The following is a 26,177-nucleotide window of genomic DNA, read 5'->3' on the forward strand; positions in this document are numbered from 1 at the left end:
ATTACTTGTTTTTTCAGCTGGTGGATTGACTCTTCTGAGATGGGTGGGCATAGGTTTTTAGTTTCTATTGATTCCATTCCCTGCCTCCTTGGCTTGCTCTGTCCTCCTACCTTCCAATCACTCCATGGCCTAGGGACTTGGAAATAAAATAGGAGGAGATCCAGTCCCTGAGCTCATCAAGGAGAGAGCTGCATAGAAGGAGCTTAATGATGAATAGATAGAGGTGGTGAGGTCTGAGGTTGCTGGAATGGCAAGCTCTCTGGGGTTTTCTTAGAATGTCAGGGGAGATGCAAGAAGGGTGTCATGGAGAATGCAGTGATGTAGCCATGTCCTTAAGGATGAGTAGATATTTACTATTCACCTGCACATTAACAGAAAAGCTTATTATAGCTCATTTTAAAGAAAACAGAATAGCTTAAAGATGCAGGTTCTAACTGGGGTTATTGGTCTCTGAATTGAAGTGAGATGCCCTTGCCCATCTGCCTCATTTCCTTCATTTGATATGTGTTAGCAAAAGGAGAAAATATGTATGAGGTGTGTATGTGTGTGTGTGTGTGTGTGTGTGTGTGTGTGTGTGTGTGTTAGAGGGAGGGATGGATTCAGGTAATGGAACACAGCAGAGTCTGGTCTTCATGAATTAATAAATCTGTTGGCTTGTTAGTCAACCATTCCATTGCAGTGTCCCTTCAAGGACCGTATACCTCATGAGCCCTCTTTCTTCCTGGCTTTCAGGTCAGGCTGTCCCTGTAGGATCCCATGTACGGCTGAATCTTCAGACTGGGGCAAGAGAAGTGAAACTCCAAGAAGAGGACAAGTACAGAAATAATTTGAAAGGGTTGAGAAAAGGCAAAAGGTACAGTGACAACCCTCGGGACTGGGAGGTTGACAACATTGATTTTGTAATACTGAAAGTAACGACAAGGTAATGTTTCTTACCCAAATTCATGTGGCTTTTTTTAAAATTTGAAATTTAGTAGTATAGAATTTGTGATAAACCTGTCAAGGTTTTGAGAAAGTTTACTTGTAGAATCTTTGGAAGGAAATAGTTTGCAAAGCAAATGGATACTTTAGAAAAGACTGTAGGGGGAATGCTTAACCTGTTTTAAAAATGAAGCTATTTTTCCCAGTACTTTAAGAGCACCCATTTGAATCTCAACAATTAATGCACTGATTACAGATGAGTCATCTATTCATTAAAACAGGCCTGTTGGGCCTTCTGCTTTGCCAGTAATACTTCCTTGGTGAACAATAAAATTGCATTTTAAAGTCTTTAATTCAGACTAACTTTTTCTCTTGTTAGTCCATACTAAAACAGGCTTTCTTGTAGGATAAAACTTTCCAATGCTAAGAGATTGCTTTATTTTTTAATAACCAGTTTAGATTACTTAATTTTTTGGACAATTTGTCTCTCTTTTTCTATTCTTTGGCTTGAGTTATTCAGTATTATATGCAAGTTCCTTTTTACATGAGAGTGGAGGAGGCATGGAGTTTGCAGGGGCTGCTAGATTTGGCAATTTGAAAGGTCATAAATACCAATCATGAGGGCAGCCCAGTTGGCTCAGTGGTTTAGCGCTGCCTTCAGCCCAAGGCTTGATCCTGGAGACCCAGGATCAAGTCCCACGTCAGGATCCCTGCATGGAGCCTGCTTCTCCCTCTGCCTGTATCTCTGCCCCTCTCCTCTCTCTCTCTCTCTCTCTCTCTCTGTGTCTCTCATGAATAAATAAATAAAATCTTAAAAAAAAAAAAAAAACAATCATGAGGTTTCTAACACAAGGACCAGCAGACTATGGCCCCTGGGCCGTATTGAGACTGCTACTTGTTTTTGTACAGCCCATAAGCTAAGTTGTTTTTAACATTTTTTAATGGCTGGAAAAAAGCAAAAAAAATGCTATTTCATGGCTTTTAGAGTTTTGGTATCCATAAATAAAGTTTTATTGGAACACAGCTATGCTCGTTCATTTGTGGATGGTCTGTGGTTGCTTTCCCGTAAACCTGGCAGAGCTGAGTAGTTGGAACAATTGCCCTAAGACACACAAAACCTAAAATATGATGTGGTCGTAACAAAGAGTTTGATTCCCCTGTTTTAATAATGCAAGTATTGGCAATCAGTAATGGACTGAGCAAAGTTAGTCCTTGAAATTTCATTATTTCAATAATATTCTGTAGTTAGATATAAGACGGAGAGTGCAGAGACCCAGTTCTTACCTGAGTCTTTTCCTTGATGTACTCAGGTTATCCCGCCTGTATATGCACCTTCAGTCCTGTAGCACCACAGCCCCATAGAGCAGCCTGTTCAGATGTGGGCGGTTATAAAATTTGACTGTATATTGTGATAAGATAAAGAGATACTTGTCCTCCACACAGTCTCTCCAACTGGGAAGGATCTTTATCTTCTCCCATCCCTCTTGATAGGCCTATACCCAGAGGCCATATGATGATTCATTTTTTACAGGCATCTAAGAAGGAATAAAATTTCATTGTTATAACCCCTACCAAGCTCCCTCCATCCCTAGCACATACATATATATGCATATATCCGTGTCTCAGAGTATGTCAGGAGATCTTTTGTCATTATCTATGCCAAGTCTTACTTTCTAAATAAAAAGCCTATTTTATTTTTGATTTAAGAATATTGAATTAGGAGCTTGATTAGTTTGGAATTTGTTTGTGGTTTTACTGTTGTGGAAAGTTTGTTTTCCAGTACCTGACCATAGATCTTTAGGAGGAATGTTAATGCTTTATCTGTTACTCTTCTCTTTTTACAATAGAAATCAGAGTCATCCATGTGGTCTGTGATAGGCACACCATAAGAGAGAGATAACTGCCCAACTTCTGCTTCTTTACTTTTCTCCTTTGGCATGTTTCTGAGGGTTCTAGTCTGGAATGGCCTCCAGGGTATACTGGACATACCCTCTTCCTTCTCAGCATTTGTTAATAGTGGCAAACCTGTCTGAACAGGTTTGTGACCCAAAGGCATTGACAAGGTGGTGTGGGTCTCACTGCTGTGAGCTCAGTGAGTTTCTGGCTGCCTTTGATGGTGACTTCTTCCTCCGTGGTGCACCTCATCTTGGGCTCCTCCAATTCCACTTAAAAGTGTCTTCTTGGCTCTTCAGTACCAGAATGGGAACAGAGGCTAAAGGGCAGAATTTATTTCCACAGTTGTTAAAGTATTTTGCTGATTCGCTTATTCTGTTTTGGGGGACAAGACAAACAAGACCCACAGTTTTCCATCAGATTGTCAAAGAAGTTGATGATCACAGAGTTAAGAACCACTGGCTAAGGAGGAATGGGGACAGTCCATTTAGCCTAATCCATGGCCAGCTCTCCACTAGTTCTGCTGGATACGTGACTGGCCACACTGCTAACTAGAGCTGTAATGCCTAGGACAAGGCATCTGACTCTGACTTGTTTTAGAGGCCTCTTCTGGCATTGCCTTCAGTGTGTATTTGGTTCCTAGAAACAGGGTTTTCTCTTACTATTTATGTGTTGAGCATTGTCACCTCCATTGGTGTTAGTCTATATCCCTGTCAACATCTTGAGATTGTATCTTTTTGCCCTGGAACAACCATCTTCTTTCAATCACCTTCTTATGTTCAGAGGGCTGAGGAACAGAGTACATCCAGGTTGTCCCATCTTGAGTTGAGCGTTTACCATGGTACAATATGGCATTGTGGTTTAGGGAGTGGGCCAGATGACCATTTCCTTGCTCCCTTCATTCATCTCACAAAAGACCTATTAAGTGCCTGTGTGCCATGTATTAGGGGTACAGTAGTAGACAAAACAGGATGCCAGCATTACGGAGGCTGACAGCCAGGAAAACAGAAAAATCAAAATGCAAGTAAAGTAATTACTTAATGATAGAAATTGGTAGATAATGGTAGAAAGTAGAGGAGAAATAAACAAGGTAATCAGTCCCTGGAGAAGGCCCCGTTAGATAGGATGGTTTGAAAGACCGCATTAAAATGCTATTTGAACTGTGACCTAAAGAATGACTGGGATTTAGTCATGCAAAGAGTTAATTTTATAGGTTTAAGGTTAGAGCATCTCAGGCAGAGGGAAAAAGAGTCTCTAGCTAGTTACAGAAAAGTCTTCATCAAATTTGGAAAACAGGAAAATGACTAGGGTGACTAGAGAGTAAGGGAAGAAGGAAGAGTAATAAATGATTTGAAGAGCAGCCTGATGAGGGGTCAGATCATGTGGAGTTTGATGATGCATGTTGAGCATTCTTGATTTAACTAGAAATATAATGGAAAGCCAATGGAAGATTTGGGGTGGGAGAGTGGTTTAATATAATACAGTTTAGGAAAGTTAGTGTAGTTGCTGTGTATATGGAGAATAGGTTGAAGGTGGACAAAAGAAGAAGCAGAGAGAGACAATTAGGGTGTCGTTTCAGTGGATGATGTAAAACATAGTGGTGGCTTAGTCTAGAGTGTTGTGATGGAGAGGGATGGGTTTGGAGATTTAATTTGGAGGTAGTGCAGCAGGACTTGCTTACAATATAGATTTAGGGGTTTAAAGAAGGTGATGGGGAGGTATTTGAGATAAAGCTTTGTTTTGGAGATTTAATACAGTTAGGTTGTTGGAAGTACCATTTTTTGAAATAGAAAAAAATTGGGAGAGGAACAGATTTATGAGGAGAAACATCAAGACCTGTGTTTTAGATATAGTAAGTTTGGGGTGCCTGATGAACATCTGAGATCCATGATGTGTCAGGTAGTTGTCCCAGAGTCTGGCTGATACTCAGTGGAGAAGATTGGGTCAATGATAGAAATTTGGGCATCATTGCCTGACAGATTTTTTTTTTTTTTGCCTGACAGATTTTTTAAAAGAACTAGGGAAAAATGTGGAGATAGAGAAGATTATTCAGGATTGAACTATAAGGCATTCCAGTATATAGGGTTCAGGTAGGAGATGAGGAACCAGCAAAAGAGTCAAAGGAGGGAAGAAAGGGAAGAAGCAGCAGAATGTAGTAACAAGAAACTAGGAAGGAGAGTGTTTCAAGGAGGGAAGGGTGAACTGTGTAAATGCTGCAGAGTGCTTGAGGAGCATGACATGAGTAAAGAGTCCATTAGTCCATTAATATCATCAATTATTTTAGTAATTTTGATGAGAAGTTTTAGTAGGGTGTGGGAACTGAATCCAGATTAGAACAAATAGCAGTGTAAGTAGCAGTCACGAATATGAGAATAGTGAATTAAGAAATGTGTTTATAAAGTTTTAGTCTGAAGGAGAGCATGGAAATGGCATGATAATTAGAGACTCTGGAGTCAGAAGAGTCTTGATATATTCAAAGGAATAATCCAACCAAAGAGAGAAATTGAGGATGCAGAAAGGAGGGAGCAGTATAATAATGAGAGTTAAAGCTTTTGAAAAGGGAAGTGGGATCTGGAACATAAGGTTAATAGGAGCAAGGACACTGTTATCCATTGCCATGGAAGGGAAAGCAGAGAATGTAGATTTGGTGGAAGTTGGTGTATAGAGCTGATGAGGGGAATATGAAGGGGTTCTTGATGATAGCATCTATTTTTCTGAGTGAAGAATGAAGTGATAATACCAGCTGAAAGTGGTTTTATGTCTCTGTGTGCAGTCACACATGTGCACACTTGGGTGGGTGTATAGTTTGGGCTGAGAATGGGTGATGGCTAGTGGTCTGGAAGAGTGGGAGTTTACGGCCGTAAATAGAGATAAGATACATAATGGGATTTGTCCTGACCAAGTCTTAGAGGAGGGCGAGGGTAATCTGTTCAAGCTGTACCCTCAAATAGTTACCTCTCTCTTAGGGATAAGGGGCAGTGGCATCCTCATGCTACTGGCTGTGGGTGATGCTTTTCTGGAAGAAGGATCATTTTCCCTGCCTCTTAGGATTGTGGTATCAGTTGAATGAAATAATTTTAAAGGATTAGAACAGTGACTCACATGGTTACGTCCTCAAAAACTGGGAGTATTAGCTATTATTAATTAGTTTATGAGGATTGGGGTTTGGAAAAGGTGAGTGTTTTTCTCAGGGCTCCAAGGGGTCTCTAGGCTGAATCAAAGACTAAATGAGTAAAGCCCTGGTTGCTTTTCTCTCTCTCCTTGGAGGCCAACTTTGGAAGATGGTTGGCTTTGCTTCTAGTCTTTGATATCTCAAGCTCATTCCTTGGTCAGGTTAACACATCCCTCCTGCATCTACTCTGTGCCCAGGAATTGATGTTAAGGTATGAATTTATCCAACCTGTTTTTGTGAAGGAAGGCTGCCTTGTGAAATCAGTCCATGTACATGTAAGGGAGGCTCAGGTCCGACTTGTCCCTTTACTAGAAGAATATAAATAGGGTGCTGTGCCCACTCTCCTCCAGGGGGTCCTGCTCTGTCACATGCTGCAGAATAGCATTGCACAAACATTCCAGATTTACTTCTGCTGAGTACCTTGCTGAGAGCTCTCCGTCCATGATAGGCCTCTGTCTGGCCCATGCATTTCCTCCTCTTTGATGAAATGAACCATCTTCAATTGTGTATTTTCTCCTCTACCTTCAAGGTAAAACTACCTGTTGACTTGTGGCTAACCAAAGGTGAAGCTAGAGTGGTACACTCTGAGTTTGAGCTGGCCTGGCTTGCTTTGTTTTGGAGTGCCTACCCTATGGTGGGAGAAGTGGTTTTTTCTTGGGAAAGATGATGCTTCCTTCCTGACTCTAACCTTATCTTTGGACAGGCTGGACATCAACACCAACACCTACACATCTCAGGACCTCAAGAGCGCACTGGCAAAATTCAAGGAGGGAGCAGAAGTGGAGAGTTCAAAGGAAGACAAGGTGTGTGATCTCTCCAGGGAGTTAGTAAGCCTACTGAATGGCCTTGATGGGAATCACTTCTTCCTGAAGCTGTTAAAATAAGCATGGGGTTATGGCAATAATACTGGAATAACTTAAAGGGCAGTTAATACCAAATAAGAAATCCTTTATAGACTACTTAAAAAAATATACCAGTGCTGGGAGCATTTCATTGTTTAGGATCCAACTTTGCATTACATGGGGAAAATGAGGCATAAAGCAGAGATAATCATACTCTTCGTTATTACAGACAGGAGTGAGGAGTATAGAGATTAAAACAGATCTTCTCACACTTGGATCAGATACAAGCTTAAGGAACAGAGCAGCTGGGCTGGGAAGGAAGCCTTGATCCTTGTCCTTGTCCTTTGAACATGTAGCAAATGTATTGCCTATTCCAGGCTTCAGGTTCCTTAAACGTACAACACAGTGGTGGAACAAGAGGATGGCTGAGGTTTCCTCCAGTTCTAAATTTGTGTACAAACTAAGGGAATGAAAAGGAGAAAGAGAGAGAATCATAGCCCTTTGCCCCTAATGTCTGGGAGGGCTTGTAGGTGCAGGCTTATACCAGAAAGAAATCTTACACTTGCGATGGATCATGAACTGATGTGATAGCCAGAGAATGTCCCACATCATTTTTTACATTTCCACTTGAGTCCTATCCTTGAAAGAAGCTCCTCTGATGGCTACTTTGGAGACCTTTCTAAGTTCTCTCTTCCTCTTATCCTCCTTACAGTCCTCTTTTGCTTTGTCTGTCTCTCTGCCAGTGCCCTGGAATCCTGGCACTATCTTGGAAGGGCAGCATCAGGTTCTTGACAGTTTGTATGTTAAGTGGAGGAAACCTTAGATCACTCAGATCCTTCAGAGCTAAGCGTTTCTGGGACAAATGAGCCTTTTTCTTTCTCCTGGTGTCAGAGAGGACCTAATTAGGCTGTGTTAATATGCAGACCATGTTCTCCATGACTTCCCGCATCTTAGCGTAGTCACATTTGCCAACATGGAGAGGGTATATGGTATGAGAAGATAAGTAGAAGGATAGCAGTAGCAGCAACAGTGGTTTTAGGAAAGTGATAGTTAAAATTTCATCCTACCACAGGTTAGGAGGGTGCAGAAAATCAAATACTCTCACCTGGTGAAGTTGAGGCCAGCAGAGGAGAACAATGTGTGCCTACGTGCTTAGAACAGAGATTGATGTTCCTGTGGCCAGGGGTTGGGCTCATTCTCACTCATCATCCCCTCACTATGTGCTCCATGTGGGCTTGATCCTTGTCTTCTCTGTGGGTGGTGGAAGACACTCTGTACCTCCATCTCTTCTCTTTGTTTTGTTTTTTTTTTAATTTTTTATTTATTTATAATAGTCACAGAGAGAGAGAGAGAGAGGCAGAGACATAGGCAGAGGGAGAAGCAGGCTCCATGCACTGGGAGCCCGACGTGGGATTCGATCCCGGGTCTCCAGGATCGCGCCCTGGGCCAAAGGCAGGCGCCAAACCGCTGCGCCACCCAGGGATCCCCTCTTTGTTTTTTTTTAATGGTATTCTTTCTCATAGTAAAGTTTGTATAGAAAAATAGGAATACTAAGAAAATATTTTTAACCACACACCTATCAGAATGGCTAAAATGGACAGCTCAGGAAACAAATGTTGGTGAGATTATGGAGAAAGGGAACCCTTTTACACTGTTGATGAGAATGCAAACTGCTGCAGCCACTCTGGAAAACAGTATAGAGGTTTCTCAAAAGGTTAAAAATAGATTCCTTTATGATACAGCAATTGCATTACTAGCTATTTACCCAAAGGACACAAAAATACTGATTTGAAGAGGTACATGCACCTTGATGTTTATAGCAGCGTTATCAACAACAGTCAAATTACTGCAGAGGCCAAATGTTCATCAGCTGATGAATGGATACAGAAGATGTGGTACACACACACACAGTGAAACATTACTCAGCCATCAAAAGGAACGAAAGCCTGCCATTTGTAGTGATGTGGGTGGAGCTAGAGTGTATTATGCTAAATAAGAGAAAGACAGATACCATATGATTTCACTTATGTGGAATATAAGAAACAAAACGGATGACCATATGGGAAGGGGGAAAAAAGAGAGGGAAACAAACCATAAGAGACTCTTAATGATAGAGAACAAACTGAGGGTTGATAGAGGGAGGTGTGTGGGGGATGGGCTAGAGGGGTGATGGGTCTTAAGGAGGGTACTTGTGATGAGCACTAGGTGTTATATGTAAGTGATGGATTCTGCTCCTTGAATCAATATTGCACTGTATGTTAACTAACTAGAATTTAAATGAAAATTTGAAAAAATAAAATAAAATATCTATTAAATGTAAAAGCAAGAGATGAAGTTTTCAGTTGATGGTTTTTGCAATTAAAAAGAATCTTCTCCCATTGCAAGAGGAGACCCCAAGAGCAGGACCCAAATGCAGGATCCCTTTTCAAGCTGGTTTAAGTCTGTTGCCATTTGGAAGATACAGCTAATACACTCTTTCTTTACTTCTCTGAGGTATAGATTGTTGGCTTCTTCACTTGAGGTGTTGGAGCCTGGTGTTTTTCTGCTGGTTTCATTTGGAGCCTGTTGGGATTGACTCAGTTCATTATCAGTGCCCTTGGGACTGGCAAATAAGTTGACTTGAAGTCGCATGGGGAGTTTCTGACATGTCTCAAGCTCCTGGCTGCAAATGGCATTCTATTTTATGTTTATCAGTATTTAAACTCAAGTTTATGGTGGCTTGCAAAAACAGGATGGTGCTTTTGCTATTTATAAAGACAATACTGTCAAATATTGTGGCATATCCTATCAATTGAGTGAATGTTTTTGTAACTTGGTTTTTTAGGGGGAAGGGCACCAATTCTTTTGTTTGTGTTGGTACCTTAGATTTAAATGAATTGGTCCTTCCCAGAATCCCTTGCCTTGTGGAAAAGCTCTATCTAGCCAAACAGATTTGGGCTGTTGCTATTGGATTTGATCTTTGTATACCTCTATTACCATACAAATGGCTTGATACTTTATTATGTCAGCTGTTGTTCACCTGTATCCTATAAATTGCTCCATTTAAAAATACGACCTTCTTAAACTTTTGATGCTGAACAAGATAAAGTAGACTCATTTCTTACTATTTCTCCTGCTAAGTACAACTAAAAACCTTGGACATGATGATATTAAAAGCAAATATAAGAGGGCTCTAAAAGATAGGAAGAAGAAAGCAGACTGGCTTTCTTGAAGAATAACATGATTGGGCATTTTTTTGCCCTTTATATATCCCAGAGTGGGCATTGGAGAAGACTACACCTAGGAAATGCTAACAGGTACAGATAGAAAAAAGCCCAACTTTTTTTTTTAAGATTTTATTTATTTATTCATGAGAGACACAGAAAGAGAGGGAGGCGGGGCAGAGACCTAGGCAGAGGGAGAAGCAGGCTCCATGCAGGGAGCCCAGTGTGGGACTCTATCCTGGATCCTGGGATCACACCCTGAGCCAAAGGCAGACCCTCAACCGCTGAGCCACCCAGGCGTCCTAAAGCCCTACTCTTTCTAGAGAAATTACTAGGAAAAGGGCAGCCTAATAGAACTAAACCCTTTTGGACAATGCTTTAGCCAAAGACCATGGTAATCTCCCACCCCACCCTTAATACCAGTGGAAGTTGAATGGGAAACTTGGATTTCCACCTCTCACTTGGTGGTAGCAGGCTGTCCTCATGCCTCCACCAGAATGGTATCAACAGAAGCCAAGTGGATAGGCTGAACTAATACATGCTATTGATGACAGTGATACAGTGTGATGCAGTATTCTGTTACTTGACCAAGGTGGCATCAGTGAGTATTGAACAGAGAGCTGGAATTTCTGTCCTCTGCCCAATGGTAGGAGACTATTCTCTGTTTCTCCTCCTGGTGTGGTACCCGCAGACACCAAGTGTAGAGCCTGATTTTCCACCCTCCATATGGGAGTAGAAGGCTGCTTCTTCTGTTGGGATGGTGGTGGTAGAGGCCAAGAAGGATATTTGAATGTCTTCCCCTACCTGACACTACCAAGGTGGTTTTTCACGTGGAGCAGAGGTGATGCCATTGTGTGTGTATTGGTGAGTGAGACGTGGTGGTGTTGGAGGGTCTGTAGTCTGACCTTATGCTTGATGGCACTGAGATAGTGTGAGGCATCAGTTTGCTCCCCACTCCATGGAGTTGTCAGTGAGGGTAAGTGAGGAGTCTGAACTTCCACCCTCACACCAGCAGTAATGAAGCAGTGTTTCAGTTCCCCTACCAGGTGATAAAGAGGCCAAGGAAGGACATCTTGCCTATTGTAGAGTCCAGTGGTGACAATTGATGTTCTTCCTCCTCCTAACTAGAGAGTAATGGTAGGATTTTGGAGAGAAGGGAGCTGGGGAAATGGATTTCACAAATGAAGTCTTGGGCTTGCTCTCTGGTGACCCACGTGAGAAACTGACTAGAATTAACACAGCAGAAGACTTGGGAACTGAAACACAGTGTGGAATATTGCCAGGTTTCTAGATGAGCCTTTGATAGGATATAAAGGAAACAGACTAAAACAACTCTGCAAAGGGTCTGGAAACTAAACTGTCTTAGAATCATAGCAAGACAAGGACAGAACCAGTGTATTAAACATAAACATTTGGGCAGGCCCAGTGGCTTAGAGGTTTAGCGCCGCCTTTGGCCCAGGGCGTGATCCTGGAGACCCAGGATCGAGTCCCATTTTGGGCTCCCTGCATGGAGCCTGTTTCTCCCTCTGCCTGTGTCTCTGCCTCTCTCTCTCTGTGTCTCATGAATAAATAAATAAAATCTATTAAAAAAAAAAAAAGGAAACATTTTAACTGCTTGCTGAAAAGGAAGAGGTATTAGATTTCAGAATCTTAAAACTTGACACCCACAATGTCCAGGATACAAAAAATCAAATCTTGAACTAGGAAAGATAGTTAACAGATGCCAACAGTGAGATGACACAGAAATTGAATTACCTAACAAGGATTTTAAAGCAGTTATAAAAATGCTTCAGCAAATGATTATGAACACTAGAAAAAATGACAACTTCAGCAAAGAAGTAGATGATATAAAAAATCAAGTGGAATTTTTAGAACTCAAAAAATACAACTAAAAATGTTTGAAAATCACTGAATAGGGCTCAGCAGGGAAAGAGAAGAACCAGTAAACTTGAAGAGAGATAAAAATGACTACAAAATCTAAATAAATAGGGAAAAAAAATGAAAACAGGGTTAGGGACCTGTGAGATTACAACAAAATACTTAATGTTTCTGTCATGGAGTCTTAGGAAGGGAGAAAGAGTACTGAAAAATAATGAAAAAATACACTAAGAAATAAAGATGGAAGAATCCCCAAATATGGTGAAGGGCATAAATGAATAGATCCATGAAACTGAATTTTCAGTAGGATGAAAGTAGGATTTCTCTGGAGAAATCAACACTATAACTCTTCACAGTCAACCTCTGAAAAGTAAATACAGAAAAAATGTTGAAAACAGTCAGAAACAACATGCTACCTTAGGGACAATGATTGACAGTGCATTTTTCATTTGAAACTACTAAGACCAGGGACGCTTGAGTGGCCTAGCAGTTGAGCATCTGTTTCAGCTCAAGGCATCGTGATCCCTGGTCCTGGGATCAAGTCCCACATCGGGCTCCCTGAGGGGAGCCTGCTTCTCCCTCTGCCTGTGTCTCTGCCTCTGTGTGTGTGTGTGTGTGTGTGTGTGTGTGTGTGTCTCATGAATAAATAAATTTTTTAAAAAAAGGAAAGTAATGTTTGATAATTGAAGCAAAAATTACATCTTCTGTAGTTCCATATACATTCAATGTGGATTTCACTGTCAGAGTTATCACTGTTAGTTTTTTTACTGTACTTTCATTTTTCTTGGCCACTTCTTTCTTTTGATTATCCATTTTTTATAAAATGTTACTTGGGTTTGTCACTGGAGGATGAGGATATCCTACAACTACACACTTGACATCTATATATGAACTGAGTGATGAATTTGCAGTGACCCATCGGATGGACTTGGAAAGAAGTGTTATGACCAGCCACTCCTCATCATAAGCATTTATGTTACATTAGTGAGTTGTGGACTAAAGACCCAGTGGCAAAGTTTGTAATTTATGTAGTTACAGTTAAATGAAATTTGGAGTAACTGAAACTTGAGTAGTGTTGGGAGAACAGGGTTACTGAAGCTATAGTATTTGAACTTGATGAATATAAGATCTGTGCAAAGCAGACAGTATCTGATTAAAGACTTGTATCTAGAACGTAAAGAACTTGCAAAGCTCAACAGTAAAAACCAATAATGTATTTAGAGAATGGAGAAAGGAAACCAACAGACAAATATTTCACTGACAAGGATTTGTGGATGGCAAATAAGCATATGAAAAGATGTTAAATATCATTAGCTTTTGGAGAAATGTAAATTAAATCTACAATGAACTATCACTATACAACTGTTAAAATACCTAAAACAAAAGTGGTGATAATGCTAAATACTGTGTGGAGATGTGGAGAAACTGTGTGTTACATACACTGTTGCTGAGTATGTAAAATGGTACGGTCACTTTGTGGAAAATAGGCAGTTTCTTATAAGACCAAACATGTTTAATGTATGACCCAGCAGATGTACTTGTGGGCATTTATCTTGAGTAATCAGAACTTGAATTTATATCAAAACCTTCATACAAGTATTTGTGTGATTTTATTCATAATAACCAACACCTGGAAACAACTCACATGTTCAACAGGTGCATGGTTAAGCAAACTCTACATCTCCATAATGGAATACCACTTAGCATTAACAATAAATGTGTGGTAACTTGGATAGATCTCAAGTATATTATGTTCATTAAAAAACTTACCTCAAAAGATTACAGACTTTGTGATTCCACCTTTATAACATTGTCTAAATGCCAGAATTAAAGAGATAGAGAACAAATTAGTGGGTTGCCAGGGCACAGGAGTGGGTGGGAGTGTGAGTTGCAGATATAAGGGTCAGCACAGTGGAAGTGTTTGGTGGTGGTGGAATAGTTCAGTAGCCTGATTGTTCTGGTGGATACATGAATATATATATATATTGGATAAAATTGCGTAGAATAATACATATGCACATACATGCAAGCGTGCACATGTATAAGCTGGTAAAATCGGAGTAAGGCTTATAGTCTAGTTAACAGTATGGTACCTTTGTCATTTTCTTGGTTTTATTAGTGTACTGTTGTTATGTAAGATGTTACCATCAGGGTAAGCTGAACCAAAGGTACATGGCACTCTCTATAATATTTTTGTAACTTTCTGTGAGTTTATAATTATTGCAAAATAAAAAGTTTCTTCCCCCCTTAAAAACGGGCCTCTTCCTGAGGGCCCAGTACACATCACTTTCATGAAGTGGAGATGACTTGTTTCTTACCCTGTTCACTTGCCTGTCATCCCACAGCTCTAGGCAGTGACTCAGCTTCCCCAAACCTCTTTGCCCTGTCTTTGGCGACCGTCCAGAGTCCTTTAGCTCGGTGTAGGGAGAACATTTCACTATTGTTTTAGCCCAAAGAAGCAGGATATGACATCCCCTAGATGTGATTGCTCTGCTAGAAGCTTATCTTTTTTAAGGGAGGCTGATTCATTTCTTTGGTTGATGTTTCTGTGGAGTACTTGTAACTGGGGAGAAAATACATAGGTAATAGATGAGCAATTTGGAGCTGACAGCTGCTCATCATTCTGCTTTTTATAAATATTCGTGCCTTTTAATTTTTCTTGGAAGATAGAGACGCATACCACTGTGACCTTCCGGACTCTATTTATAAGCACTGTCCTCTAAAATTGGGAAGAAAATGGGAGTGTCACATGTATAAAATATCTAATTAAAGTCTTTTATTCACCTCCAACATAAATTCATTTAAAATTTTTGTATGTGTGTAGGGTGGGGAGGTATTGAGAGAAAATTGAGACTTGAGTGTAGTACATACAGTAATTTAGCCACTTCAAACAGTTGAACAAATTGTACACCTGTAGTTAGATTGACAGTAATGACAGTGATTTAATTTTCATCAGCAAATTGTTCCCACTCTGATAGCTCTTTTACCCACAGTTTGCTATGTCCCGGTTTCTTTAAAATGTGGCTGAATTGGGCAGGGCAAAGTAAAGATATTCAATGATGGTAGGAAGATACAGAGCCAAGGTATAGATTATTCCACCTTAGATCTCAACCTTTTCAACTGAGGTTAGGGGTTAAAGGTGGGCTTGCATTGCTTCCTCTGACCTCTGATTGCAACAAGAAGACTTTCCATTCTTCTTGAACAGGAGAAGTCAGACTGGGATAAGTGAACCTTGGAAAATCTTGAGTGTGTTTTTGGGGTAGAGATCTATATGGGTAGACTGAGGGTTCTTTTCTGTGGGCATCGTAAAAGGTTCAGGTGTGCCTTGAAGATAGTATGGGTTTGATTCTAGACCACTGCAATAAATCAAGTCAGTTTAATTCTTTTGTTTACTAGTGCATATAAGAGTTACGTTTACTCTGTACTGCAGTCTACTAAATGTGCTATAATATTATGTCTATAAAATAATGTACACACCTTAATTCAGAAAGTACTTGATTGCTAAAAAATGCTATAACTACCTCAAGCTTTTGGTCAGTTGTAATCATTTTGCTTGTGGAGGGTCTTGCCTCAATACTGATGGTTACTTGACTGATGAGAGTGGTAGTTGCTGAACGTAATGTGGCTGTGGCGATTTCTTAAGACAACAGTGAAGTTTGCCACCTTGAACAATTTCATGAGTAGTTTCTCTGTAGCATGTGATGCTGTTTGATAATATTATACCGCAGTAGAACTTCTCTCAAAATTGGAGTCAATTCGGGATACCTGGATGGCTCAGTGATTGAGCATCTACCTTCAGCTCAGGTCATGATCCTGGGGTCCTGGGATTGAGTCCTGTATTGGGCTCCCCACAGGGAGCCTGCTTCTCCCTCTGCCTATGTCTGTGTGTTTCTCATGAATAAGTAAATAAAATTTCTAAAAAAAAAATTGGAGTCAATTCTCTCAAACCCTTCTACTTGTAGAATACTACATCAACTGAGTTTGTAGTATTCTAAATCCTTTGTTGTCCTCTCAACAGTCTTCACAGCATGTTCACTAGGAGTAGATTCCATTTCAGGAAACTACTTTCTTTGCTCACCCATAGAGGCAATTTTTCATTTGTTAAAGTTTTATCATATTGCAATAATTGAGTCACATTCTCAGGCTCCACTTCTAATTTTAATTTTATTGATATTTCCACCACATCTGCACTTAATTTCTCCACTGAAGACTTGAACTCATCACCATCATCCATGAGTGCTAAATTGACTTCTTCCAAACTCCTATGCATGTTGATAGTTGGACCTCTTCCTATTATGTTCTTTTTTTTTTTTTTTTTAAGATTTTCTTTATTCATGAGAGACACAGGCAGACACAGGGAGAGAGACACAGGGAGAGAGAGAGACAGAGACACAGGCAGAGAGAGAAGCAGGCTCCATGCAGGGAGCCCAATGTGGGACTCGATCCCAGGTCTCCAGGATCAGGCCCTGGGCTGAAGGCGGTGCTAAACCGCTGAGCCACCCGGGGTGCCCCCATTATGTTCTTAATGGTATCTATAATGGTGAATAGTTCTCAACAGGTTTTTAGTTTACTTTGCTCAAATCCATTAAAGGAATCACTATCTATGCCAATTATAGCCTTATGAAATGTATTTTCTTGTTATATTATAAATAAGATTTGAAAGTCAAAATGACTCCTTGATCCATGGGCTGCAGAATAGCTGTTATGTTAGCAGGCATGAAAATAACATTAATCTCATACATCTCCCTTAGTGCTCTTGGGTGACCAAGTGCATTGTCCATAAGCAGTAATATTTTGGGGGAAAAATTTTTTTTTCTGACAGTAGGTCTCAACATTGATCTTGCCATATTTAGTAAACCATGTTTAAATAGGCATGCTGTGATCCAGGCTTTGTTGTTGCATTTATAGTGGACAGGCCAAGTAGATTAAGCTTAATTCTTATGGGCTGTATGATTTTTGGAATAGTAAATAAACATTGGTTTCAGCTTAAAATCAGCAGCTGCATTAGGCCCTAACAAGAAAATCAGCCTGTGCTTTGAAGCCCGGCATTGACTTCTCTTCCCTAGCTCTGTATGTCTTAGATGGTATCTTCCAATAGAGGGATATTTCATCTATATTGAACATCTATTGCTGAGTGTAGCCACCTTCATGAATTAGCTAGATCTTCCAGATAACTTATTGCAGCTTGCATATCAGCACTTGCTTCACCTTGCACTTTTATGTTACGGAGATGACTTGTTTTCTTAAACCTCATGAATCAACCTCTGCTAGCTTCAGACTTTTCTTCTGCAGGTTCCTTACTTCTTTCAGCTTTCATAGAATTGGAGAGATTTTAGGGCCTTGCTCTGGATTAGGCTTTGGTTTAAGGAAATGTTATGGCTGGTTTGATCTTCTATCCAGACCACTAAAACTTTCTCCATATTAGCAGTGCCACTGTTTTGCTTTCTTATCACTTGTGTGTTCACTGGAGTAGTACTTTCAGTTTCCATCAGGAACTCTGCATCCATAATTTGGCTAACTGGCACAAGAGTCCTGTCTTGGGCTGCCTGGGGGGCTCAGAGGTTTAGCGCCACCTTCAGCCCAGGGCCTGATCCTGGAGACCTGGGATCGAGTCCCATGTCAGGCTCCCTGTATAGAGCCTGCTTCTCCCTCTTCCTGTGTCTCTGCCTCTCTCTCTCTCTCTCTCTCATGAATAAATAAATAAGATCTTAAAAAAAAAAAAAAAAAGAGTCTTGTCTTTTGGTATCTCAGCTTTTGACATGCCAGCCTCGCTAAGCCTAGTCATCTCTAGCTTTAAAGTGAGACATGAGACTCTTTCACTTGAACACTTAAGAGGTCATTATAGGGTTATTACTTGGCCTAATTTCAGTATCACTGTGTCTCAGGAAATAGGCCCAAGGAGAAGCAGAGAGAGGAGGGAATTAATTGCCTATCAGTGGAACAGTCAGCACACAACATTTATCAGTTAAGTCACTGTCTCACATGGGTGTGGTTTGTGGCACCCAAAACAATTACAATAGTAACATAAGATACCACTGATCACAGACCACCATAACAAATATAATAATAATGAAAAAGTTTGAAATATTGCAAGAATTACCAAATGTGACACAGAGTGAGCAAATGCTGTTGGAAAAATGGCGCTGGTAGAGTAGCTAAATGCAGGTTTCCATAAACCTCCAATTTGTAAAAAACATAACATCTCTAAGTGTGACAAAATGAAGTGCAATAAAATGAGCCATTCCTGTTGGGGAATTTTTTGATAGTACAGATGAAAGGTTTTGAATCCTGGAGCAGCGGTTCTGCGAGAATGGGCATTCATGGTAAACGACAAGTGTCCTGGGGAGATCTCTCCAATTGATCTAATTATCTCTTTACTTCAATTATCTTCTTAGGCAAGACAGGCCAAGGTTAAACGATTCTTTCGCCCCATTGAGGAGCTGAAGAAGGACTTTGAGGAGCTGAATGTTGTCATTGAGACTGACATGCAGATCATGGTACGGCTGATCAACAAGTTCAATAGTTCCAGCTCCAGCCTAGAAGAGAAGATTGCTGCTCTCTTTGATCTTGAATATTATGTCCATCAGGTATAGTATTTTTTTTCCATAAATCTGACTTTTAAGTAACATCTTCAGCAACAAACCTGCCTGCCCTAAATCCTAAGAAAATAGCATCAACATCTTTACTTATCTCTCAGGGCTTCTAGTAGTTTTAACCTAGGCCAATAGCTATAAGATACATTCTAGAAGAAAAGGCTAATCTTTTTTTCATTTGCAGTCTTAACTCCATTATTTTTTCAACACAATTATACAACAGGGGCAAAACAGCCATGGTCCCTGTTTCATGTAGCTTATAGTCTGAAAGAGGGAACAATTAAATAATGAACAATTGAATAACGAGCAAGTAACAATATAATAATGAGATAGCTTGAACTTGAGGTTGTGATAAGGGCTCCAGAAAGTAGTCTGGGAGTATATAACGGGAATTTAGCCTAATCAGGGGTATTGAGAAAGGCTTTTGTAGATCAAGTTTTATTGGGGCACAGCTACATCTGTTTCCTTATGTATTGTTGTTTTGGGCTATTTTTATGCTAGCAGTGCAGAAGTTGAAGAGTTGTGACAGAAATCTTGTGGCTGACAAAACCACAAATAATTACTATCAGGCAGGCCCTTTGGAGAAAGTTTGCCAACCCTTGAATCGGAGTACTATAGGCAGAGGAAACAGCATGTGCAAAGATTTTGAGGTTAAGAAGAGCTTGGAGAGATTAAGGACCTGGGAAATACTGGAGAGGGTAGCATAGATAAAGTGAAAAGGTTAGAGATTCAGAGAGGTGTAATTGGGAATATCATGCTCTTTATGATTTTATCCTTGATTTTAAGACCCCCTTGGAGAGTTTGCAGCAGGGAAAAGACTGATCACACTTGTGCCATAATTATAATAGTTAATATTTATTGAGCATTCTCATATACAAAGCACTTATTCAAGTACTTTGTACACACTAATTTGTACGTACTAATTCATTGACTTCCACAGCTGCCTTATGAGTGGGCGCTGTTACAAGTTCCATTGTATCACTGAGGCAAATAAGACACAGGTCACACCTAATATTGCCCAAAATCACCCAGTTAGTGAGTGGTAGAGCTGGGATTTACAACAAGGTCTGTCTGACCCTAAACTGCTCTTAACCTTTTGGTCACTCTTTGTCTCCTAGGATACTGGAATCTTTTAATGAAGCTCAAAAAGACATAGGTAGATCTAAGGAGGAGCAAGAGAATTCACTTATTTATTAAATAAATTAATTTACTGCATGCCTGTTAAGTCCCAAGAACTATTTCAGGCACTTAAAATGCATCTGTGAACAAAATTGGAGCTTAGCTACCAGCAGAGACAGATAAATAATAAACATAAATAATAAGTAAATTATAGACAGTGCGTTTAAAGTTGACAAATACTATGGGAAAATAAAAAGTAGTTCATAGTGAGGATTGGCATTGTTGGGAAGGTGCATCTCAGGCAGGAGAAACAGCAAATACTAAAGCCCTAAGGTGGGAACATGACTAGTGTGTTGGTGGGATCAGGGCAAGTCAGTGTGGTTGGAGCTAAAAGAGGAGAGAGGGATGTAGATGAAGATGGGAGGAAGTTCATGGACCACCTTGTTGACCATGGAAAAGAGAATTTGAAACTAGACATTATTAGAGGCTGTTGAGCAGAAGAACAACATGCTCTGACTTATTTTTAAAGGATCCCTCTGCCTGCTTTGTTGGGAATTAGACTGGAGGCAGGGGGCGTGGGTAGAAGCACGGAAACCAGATAAGAGGCTTTTGCTGTAATTCATACTAGGGATGATGGTGGCCCAGGAAGACTGTGTAATCATAATCAAAAGCTTGTTTGAGATCCTCATCAAGACACAGATCTTCAGCATCCTCCCACACATGACTGAGTCCTTGTTCTCTATAAACTAGGCTAAAAGACTTTCTTTCTTTCGGATTTTGCCAGCCTTTGTGGTGAGAGAGGATGAGTGTATACAGTATCTGCAGGAATTATGATGTGGCCTCTTCATCTTCTTTCTTTGCTCATAACTCTTTCTCAGGACTCAAATAGCAAGTCTATGATCCTCTTAGAGAGAAAGTGGGCCTGAGTTCTCTTTACTCTTTCCTGTCTTGCTCTCCAGGGTAAAAAACAAGAATTCCAGCAGCTTTTCCGTTACAGGTATTTAAAGGATTAAGGATCTTGGGGGTTATTGGCCAACTTCGTCCTGCTCTGATCTTGGCAGCTTTTATTTTTTCTCATTTAACATACTTGGGTGGCTCTTTAGGTAGGTATCAGGTTTCTGTAGGCTCTCCCTTTAATTGAGCATAAAAGGCCAAAATGACTGGAGTGCTGATCATTCCTAGAGGGGAGTGAATGCACAGAAGGCTGGTAGGGCCCTGACAGAATTTTGTTTTATGCAAGTCTGCCTATTATCTGGCAGTGTTATCTCTAGGGTGACATCCTATTTTGCTTTTACAGGTTACTAGGTGGGGTAAAGTTTCTTGGGTGTCACCTAACTCCATCTGAGGTCAGACCAAGAACCTGTTCCCTGGTGAGGCCAAACTTCTCTTCAGAGTCATTAGCCTTTGGATTGGAAACACAGGGCCCTTTCTTTGGGCTGGTGTGTCAGGCTATCATGCAACAGTGTTGGGTTGTGATTTCACAGGGGAATTAAAGAAGACCTGGCTTAACCTTTAATTCTAGTTGTGATGGGGGAATTTAGGAAATTTAATGCTAGCTTTGAGGAAGATGGAACTTCTTTTGCCATGGGCTTCAAAGACCCAAACTGAATCTGCCCAAATTTTCTCACAGCCATGTTGGAATTATCTTTAAAAAATTTTTTTTGGGGGGCAGCCCAGGTGGCTCAGTGGTTTAGTGTCGCCTTCAGCCCAGGGCATGATCCCAGAGACCCAGGATCAAGTCCCACGTGAGGCTCCCTGTATGGAGCCTGCTCCTCCCTCTGCCTGTGTCTCTGCTTTTCTCCCCTCCCCCCCTCTTTGTGTCTCTCATAAATAAATAACTAAATAAAATCAATAAAATCTTAAAAAAATTTTTTTTTTAGAGTGTGTGTGCATGTGCCCATGGGAGGTGTGAGGGGCAGAGGGATAGAGAATCTCAAGCAGACTCTCCATTGAGCACGGAGCCCAATGCGGGACTTGATCCCACAACCCTGAGATCACGACCTTAGCCAAAATCAAGAGTCGGATTCTTAATCAACTGAGCCACCCAGATGTCCCAGCCATATTGGAATTATTAAACAGGATTTGTGGAAAGCTAAACCATGTGTTTGGAAAACAGTTGTGAGTTACAAGTGCAGCCTCTTCCTGCCCCAGGGTACCCTGGGTATTCTTGTTGGCCTTTCCTAACGTCATCTTAATTATTTACCACAGTTTGTCCCTTTCTCTGTTTCCTGTTTTCTCATTATCCGGCCAGTGCTCTGGTTCTCTCTTTTCCTCTGGAATATTGGCACAGTTCCCTAGTGTGTCCTTCCTCATGTGCTCCCTCCCTCTACCTTGAGTTTCTGTCTACCTGTCCCACATCATCCTGAAGACAGCCTGGGGAAAGCTGTGGCCCCAGACCTAGATGAGGAGCTTAAGACCTGGGCCCTGATTCTGCCTTCTCTTGTGTGATGCTTAACAGGACCCCAGATTTTGGAGCTTGATCTTCTGAGTGTACAGTGGGCAGAATGAGTCTTTTTCTCCTGATCTTCAGTGAATTAACAAATGAGAAAACGTTGAAAAGGTTGAGGTGCTTCTATAAATGTTAGAATTTATAACACCCTGAATTGTCTTTGTAGTAACAAACTGCATCTGCAACAGAACTTCTGTGATTCTGGGCTGTATTGCTTTGGCATAGTGTTAGACGGGCAGCTGCTCTGTTAGGAACTCCTGCCGGCTTTGACAAGTAGCCACCCCAGGCATTGAACAGCAGGACTCTGAGCCATGGCTTTGTTATCCATAAAACTTGGAGGAGGGAGGATAAAAAAGAGACAGTGAGTCCTTAGATTTTAAAACTAGAGTGTGTGAAAAAGAAAGGCTCATGAAGTATTATTTGAACTTATGTCAGCCAGACACCCAGCTCTGAGTCTCCCTAGTTGGCTGGCCTGTGGTCCAGTAATAACTCCTCTTCACAAGGACACATTGAGGCAGAAAAATCCCAGCCCTGACTTGGGGGCCCTTGTGGCAGAGTAGACTCCAGTTTGCTTTAGGACCCTGAAGAGATTGGCCTTCTCTTCAGGTCTCTGGAACCAGGGACCCAACCACTTTGTTGTCACAGATGCCTCAGGTTGCCTTTTTTACTCACAGTGGAGTTTATTTTAGTAACATTTTTTTCTGATCATATTTGTTCATTGGTTTAACAATTATTTGAGCACCTAGTATATGCTTAGCATTCTTCTAATCACTAGACCTGCAACAATGGACAGAAAAAAACCCGTTCTTGTGGAGTTTATATCAGAATATATAAAAATGATCTTCTAAGGGTAAAAACAGTCTAGGTCCACCCAGAAACAGGTAGAGTCAAAGGCCTTCAAACTCAATTTCTCTATTACGGTCTTTGTCTAGTTTGGAAGGGCATAGGCAAGTAGGAAATAGAGGCATCTGGAGGAAAGAGGTGGATAGCAGTGCCATTGTTAGGCCAGCTGTCTGCATTTTCCTGATGATTTGTAGAGTGGGATCAGCCAGTGGGCAAGAGGCAGCCTTTGTAGCAACAGAGGTATTTCCAAGGCAGACTATAGTTACTGCATGGAGGAAATAGAACCCAGTGACCTTTCTGAGCAAATTAAGTTTTCTTATTCCAGGATACTAAGGAAGCCTGGGGAGTGAAATTCCCTATAGAATAAAAGAGAAATAGTCTAGACTTGGGGTTTGGGACCTTAAAGGGTAGCTTAGACCAGTGCTGTTTGATAGAATTGTATTTGATTATGGAAATGTTATGCACTATCAATAACAGCCACTAGCCAGTAACAAAAGCCTAGAGTACAGCCTTTGAGAGAAAGAGTTCTGTGCAGATTTATTATGACTGTCCTCAGAATCAGTCAGCCTTAGAGGATTTAGAGGAAGAGAGCCTTAGAAGATGAAGTGAGGAAGAGAGAGGATTTCTTTTAGTGTCTGCTGCTTCCACTGCCCACATTGGGACTGGGCATGAACAGAAAGCATGGCACCATTTAGTAGTCCTGATGATGCCAGATCTTTGTGTTAACAGCTTGTGATTCATTATGGTGTTAGAATTTTCCAGGGCATGTTTGGCATAAGCCATAGCTAGGTGCCATTTTTGCCATTTCTGCCATTTCCCACATAGGTGCTCATAAATCATGTAAGATAAAATGAATTAGAAATCTCAAATTTAAGAATTTAATTTGTTTTTACAGATCTTTTCTAGTTGGTTGGTAAGAATGGCCACCTTTCCTTTTACTTGGCTTTTTAGTGTTTTTTTTTTTTTTTTTTGAATAGTCATCAAATAAAGGCAATAAAAAGGGCTCTTCTTTCCTTGATGACTGTACTATACTAAGCTGTGCCTTTGTTGCAGATGGATAATGCACAGGACCTGCTTTCCTTCGGTGGCCTTCAAGTGGTGATCAATGGGCTGAACAGCACAGAGCCCCTGGTGAAGGAGTATGCTGCGTTTGTGCTGGGGGCTGCCTTTTCCAGGTGAGCAACATGGATGGGCATCCCATGGCCAGGACTGTTAGGGCCCCTCAGGTGAAGTCTAGCTTTACTTTTGGCCGGATTGGCCTGGAAGAAGGTTACACTTCAACTCTTGTACATCTCTATCCATACTTCAGTGTAATCCTAATGAAACTAAGAATTTGATTCTGCCCTTACTGAAGTAGATACAAATTTTCGTCATGTCGTTACCATTCATAACTCTCTGTTCCCTCTCATCTTAGGGACATTTAATACTGTATTTTAGGTCACGTTCTCTGTTGTATTAAGAGCTAATACAAAGTTAGACCACCCATAGCTGGTTGAGTGGGAGGGAATGAATTCTAAGAGTTGATCCTTTCGCAGTGAAGCTACATCTGGTGGTGAGTATAATGTGAACCTGACTGAGGAAGGGCTTTTGAGGGGAATATGCTTTCTCCTTATTGTCTGGTACCAGTCAGTATTGTCTGGTACTCTCTGGGTTGGAATTTGTTTAAATTTTAGTTAGTCTGGCTTATGCTAGAAGAGTGGGGAGACAGCCTCTAAAGAGTGGGTGTGGAAAGATGTGTGGGCATGACATCATTACACTAAACAAGTCAAGATGTCTTCAAGCTACAGTTGACCCATTGGAGCTCTAGTTCATTTCTTTTTTGAAAATCTGTTCTTAGGACTATTTGTGTCTCTAAAATAGGAACCAGTTGGTATAGGGTCATGGGTGGTAGCTATTAGGGGTTGCTCTGCTTGTGTGTAAGGATTAACATGTTGTAGAAGAAAGGCTACTGTAAACATTTTTGCCATTCTGGGTTTTATTTTGAAAAGATTTCCTTTGCTTTTCATCCATTGCTAATTGTTATTTAATCAGAATCTCAGTCTTCTTACTGTGAAAGCCTTTGTGTGTGTGTGTGTGTGTGTGTGTGTGTGTGTGTGTGTGTGTATGTATGTGAGAAAGGGTCTTTTCTTAGTAAATTGAGGGGCAAATCTGCTGGTAAGGCTGGAAGAACTGTTCCAGTAGGGGCCTTGCAGGCCTCTGTGCCCCTTATCACCAACCTTCCTTCTTCTTCAAGCCCTGGTTATCCTGTGGTTGTTTTTGACAGTCAAGGGTGTGGCTTCCAGGGCATTCTGCCTACCTTGGTCTCACCTACCAGACCTGGACCGTCCCTCAGGAGACCTGAGGAGATGTTTGCTTGCTTGCATCTCTTGAAGGGGTGGAGAATCGCTGAGTTTGTCATAGTTAGCTGTGATTTCAGCACTAGAGAGAAGTCTTACCCTTGTGGCTTTAGAGGCTTGAGAACTTAGAGAGCTCACTCTTTGTTTCTCAAGCCGTGATATAACTAAATCATATATTATTAACCTCTCTCCTCAGACTCTTTTTGGAATTCTTTCCTGTCATCCCAAGTACCTTCTTTCTTCTTTCAGCATGAGCAAATTGTCCTATGTATCCCTTGCTGTTGCTTCTGGAAACACGTTTCTTGGGGGAAACTGTAACATCTTCGTGTTACATCTTATTTAAAGAGGACTAAGTAAGTGACTTGAGGAGCATGCATTAGGCCTGCCCAACAGGCCATAACTCACCTAGGGGTGTGCCAGTGTATGGTGTTATTAAGACTTTTTTGTGACTGTATTAGCGTAAGACCGTGTTAACATTTATGGGGCATCACTAAAATTTAAATAGAGATAAATATAAAATATCGCAACTTAGTGTTTTGGTGGCAGGCAAACTGCTGTATCCAAAATGTTCTATATGGGCTTTTGATGGCTCACTGGAGGGCTGTTACAGTGGCAGCATGGTATGGCGCCAGAGCTTTTGGAAGCCAAAAGCAGGCTCCCTAAACATCATGAAAATGTCAGGCTTTATGCAAAGAGGAACTTAGTGCAAGGTAATTATTTCTGTGCAGGGAGGCAGTCTGATATTATTTACTGCTAATGTCCTAAGTGTTGGTTTTGCAGCTCCCTACCTGCCCATAGCATACAGGTGTGTACACACATACCGCATGTGTACACACACACTGTGTGATTGGATGAGCTTGCTCTTTGTCCAGAGGGCATTCAAGGGATAGCGAGCATGGCGGAATCATGGAGTCCCAGGACTTGGGAG

The 26,177-nt window shown here is 40.9% G+C and overlaps 1 protein-coding gene across 11 annotated transcripts in view; it reads left to right on the forward strand.

Annotated features, from left to right (window-relative positions):
• Positions 1 to 26,177, forward strand: part of SIL1 (SIL1 nucleotide exchange factor) — a 288,423-nt gene that overhangs the window by 195,346 nt on the left and 66,900 nt on the right. For all 11 annotated transcript variants that reach the window (XM_072728453.1, XM_072728456.1, XM_072728454.1 and 8 more), the window contains 4 exons: positions 733 to 853; positions 6,690 to 6,789; positions 18,305 to 18,496; positions 23,967 to 24,088. In XM_072728453.1, coding sequence (XP_072584554.1) covers positions 733 to 853; positions 6,690 to 6,789; positions 18,305 to 18,496; positions 23,967 to 24,088 — 535 coding nt within the window. The remainder of the gene's footprint in view (positions 1 to 732; positions 854 to 6,689; positions 6,790 to 18,304; positions 18,497 to 23,966; positions 24,089 to 26,177) is intronic.

Source organism: Vulpes vulpes, chromosome 12 (genome assembly GCF_048418805.1).
Source record: "Vulpes vulpes isolate BD-2025 chromosome 12, VulVul3, whole genome shotgun sequence".
Taxonomy (NCBI): Eukaryota; Metazoa; Chordata; class Mammalia; order Carnivora; family Canidae; genus Vulpes; species Vulpes vulpes.